Source organism: Cyprinodon variegatus, unplaced genomic scaffold (genome assembly GCF_000732505.1).
Source record: "Cyprinodon variegatus isolate N-32 unplaced genomic scaffold, C_variegatus-1.0 Scaffold961, whole genome shotgun sequence".
NCBI lineage: Eukaryota > Metazoa > Chordata > Actinopteri > Cyprinodontiformes > Cyprinodontidae > Cyprinodon > Cyprinodon variegatus.
The window spans coordinates 96,780-99,687 of NW_015151414.1; the positions used below are offsets into that span (position 1 = coordinate 96,780).

Consider the following 2,908-nt stretch of genomic DNA (forward strand, 5'->3'; position numbering starts at 1 on the left):
GCACTGTTGAATTTTGGTGGAACACAGACCGCACTAGGGATATCAAGGAGGTCTATTGTTAACACACTTCCAGTTTTGGTAATCGCAGAAATTTCAAAACAAGCTCACATAAAAAGCAAAACAAAGCATCAAAGTGTGCTGTTGGGGATGGTGTTACCTACTCAGAAGTTTATTAATAATTCATGTACACAGTCATTCTATTGAAGTACTTCCCGGAGGCTGAGACAGTGCATCTCAGCCTATAATCTCCAAACAAATTCACAGGGCTTCTTCAGCTTCCTGTGACCATCTACTTACAGTTAGCTATAAGCAGCTTTCCTCTGATAAAGGGGCTCATACAAAAAAAAAAAAAACAAGTTCGCAATCACTTTTCCAAGAGGAGGTCTTACAGATTGACATGAAAGGTATTGTGTTTGTGAGTTTCACGAGTTTTTAAAAGACCAGCCCTCTCCACTTAAAAAAAATATGTATGCAAGAACGTGCACGAGCCCATTTGTCCTCGTGCACGCTCTGTTTAAAAGTTGCTGTTTTCATAGCTCATACAAGCTTACTGTGCCTGAACGCCTGCTCTAACCCCTAAATCCCTCAATCACTATATCGAGCGGGGACTATTTAGTAGCAAACTCAGCTGACTTACCATTCGGACAGATGATCACTGCTTTTTGCTCCGTTGGTCCAGTAACTCCTCCTCCACTGTGCGTTGCCTGTGCCATTTGTTATTACTGTCGTTGCCGCTGTCGGGTTGCAACAGACGATGTCAACTGCAAATTACATAATGCTTTACGAGGAGAGCTCTCCGTGCAAAGCATTCTGGGATATATCCGCCTCTTCTGAGACCTTTCTTTTCTTCTCATAAACGTTGTACCTTAAGACCCTGGGCTATATTCAAGGTACCAAAGGGAAAAAAGTTCAGCTTCAATGACTGTCTAAAACCGTAGCTCACCACAGATATATGCCTCAAAGTGCGCATGTGCAGTAAAAGATAGCTAACGGGCGAGCACGTAGGATGGCCTTATGTAATCACCAGAATGATTGACAATTAGGAGAACCACTTATTTAGATGATCCACCCAGAAATAAAAGATTGTCCTCCATACTTTTAAAGCCGGGCACACACTGTTTGATATTTCCAAACGTTGCAAGCAGCTAAAGCTCACACTCAGAGAACTTTGAAGGGGTGGACATGATGAAGACTGAAAACTACAAACAAATTTAGGGTAATGGTATTCTAGTTGCCAGGTATATAAATCATTTTGCGTAATGCGTGTAAAGGGGGTGAGAATAAAATACGAATTTAATAACTTTGGAATCTTTGACAAAACTGTGTTTATCTTTTCTTTCAACTCAAAATGTCTTGCACCACCTTGTGTTTGTCTTGCATATACAGTCCCAATAAAATACATTTTAGTTCAGGGTTTTAATTTTAGTCGGTGTGAAAATATTCAAGGGGTGTGGATTCTTTGAAAATACATACCTCTAATTTATAGGTAGTATAGATTTTATACAATATTTTTAAACTATGGATATCGCTAAGATACAAATCTTCTATCCTGATAGACACACGATAAAATGGAAAGTGCAAACAAATGAAGATTTGTTGAAAAGGAATTTTATTCCCTCTTGCAGACAGTCAGAGCCATACAATTTCATGATCATCTGCTACCTGAGACTCCGAAGCTCAGGTCTTCCGCACCAAAAGGCTCAAAGACATGGCCATGCCTTATGATGTTTTCTTTTCTTTCTCTGACCTACAGACTCGTAACGCCAACGCCCTCGGTGAGAGGTTTACAGCACATCGGATCAGCAACCAAGCCTGGAAATTGAACCTTGTGGCTCTGGGGTTCGGGACTTTAATTTGGGCCTCAGTGTTTATAGTTCTTGTTATTGCACTTTATTTATAATTTCTCCAAAATATTTGCATCACATTTTTCACATTCAGCATCCAACTCTGAGACGATAACAGCACTTATAGGCATTTGTCATCAAATTTAGACACTTTAAATAAGCTGACCTAACTTTTTACTCCTCCTAATGCTTTATTCAGTTTCCTGAATGTGTTTCTAATCCTAGTGCCCCTAATTCAATCAATCAATCAATCAATCAATCAATCAATCAATCAATCAATCAATCAATCAATCAATCAGTTGTTTATTTTAATCAGAATTATGAAAAACATTGTTTCATCACTGTTTTTATTTCAGCTAAAGTGGCATGTATAATATCCTTTTTATTTTAGCTGACCATTTGAAAGCTTCGAAATTTGACACAATGTTGTTCCACAAAATGTAAGTCTTTCCAATAACTTGTAAAAATTAGAGCAACTTAATTCTTTGTAAGTTCTTACCAAAAGATATCAATATTAATGTACTGTTATGTTGTTGAAACTATGTAAAGTCAATGAAGATGTTATTTTTTCCCCAGGAGTATTCATGCATCTGTCTTTGAAAACAGCTTTGATTATTGAAATTTTTATGAGAAAAGAAATCAAATAAAAAAAAAACCATAATAAAAATAATAATAATACCCAGTTTATTCCATGTGTCTTTGACTGAATTTCACTCCGTGGGTTAAAGATCTAGATCAGGATAGAAAATTTAAGAAGAAACAAGTGCATTTCACAAGATTATCATTTATATCTTTATCCATTCATCCTCCACCAGGCTGTAGACTCAATATGTAGCTACAATCTAATCACAACAGAAAACACCTGTTATATATTTTTCTTTATATATATATATATATATATATATATATATATATATATATATATATATATATATATATATATATATATATGGGTAAAATTGACTTGTCTGTAAATCTCAATGTTCACTAGAATGTTCACGTCTAAAATGTTCCCCAATGGGATCAGTGGATTTAATTTTACAAAGTGATAATGGCTCTCTCTA

At 36.0% G+C, this 2,908-nt stretch overlaps 1 protein-coding gene across 1 annotated transcript in view; it reads left to right on the forward strand.

The window, feature by feature from the left end:
• LOC107100338 (proline-rich transmembrane protein 1-like) overlaps positions 1-2,063 on the forward strand; it is a 6,688-nt gene extending 4,625 nt beyond the window's left edge. Inside the window, exon 3 of the mRNA XM_015398787.1 lies at positions 1,754-2,063. Coding sequence (XP_015254273.1) covers positions 1,754-1,900 — 147 coding nt within the window. The 3' untranslated portion in view covers positions 1,901-2,063. The remainder of the gene's footprint in view (positions 1-1,753) is intronic.
• The last annotated feature ends 845 nt before the right edge of the window (positions 2,064-2,908 follow it).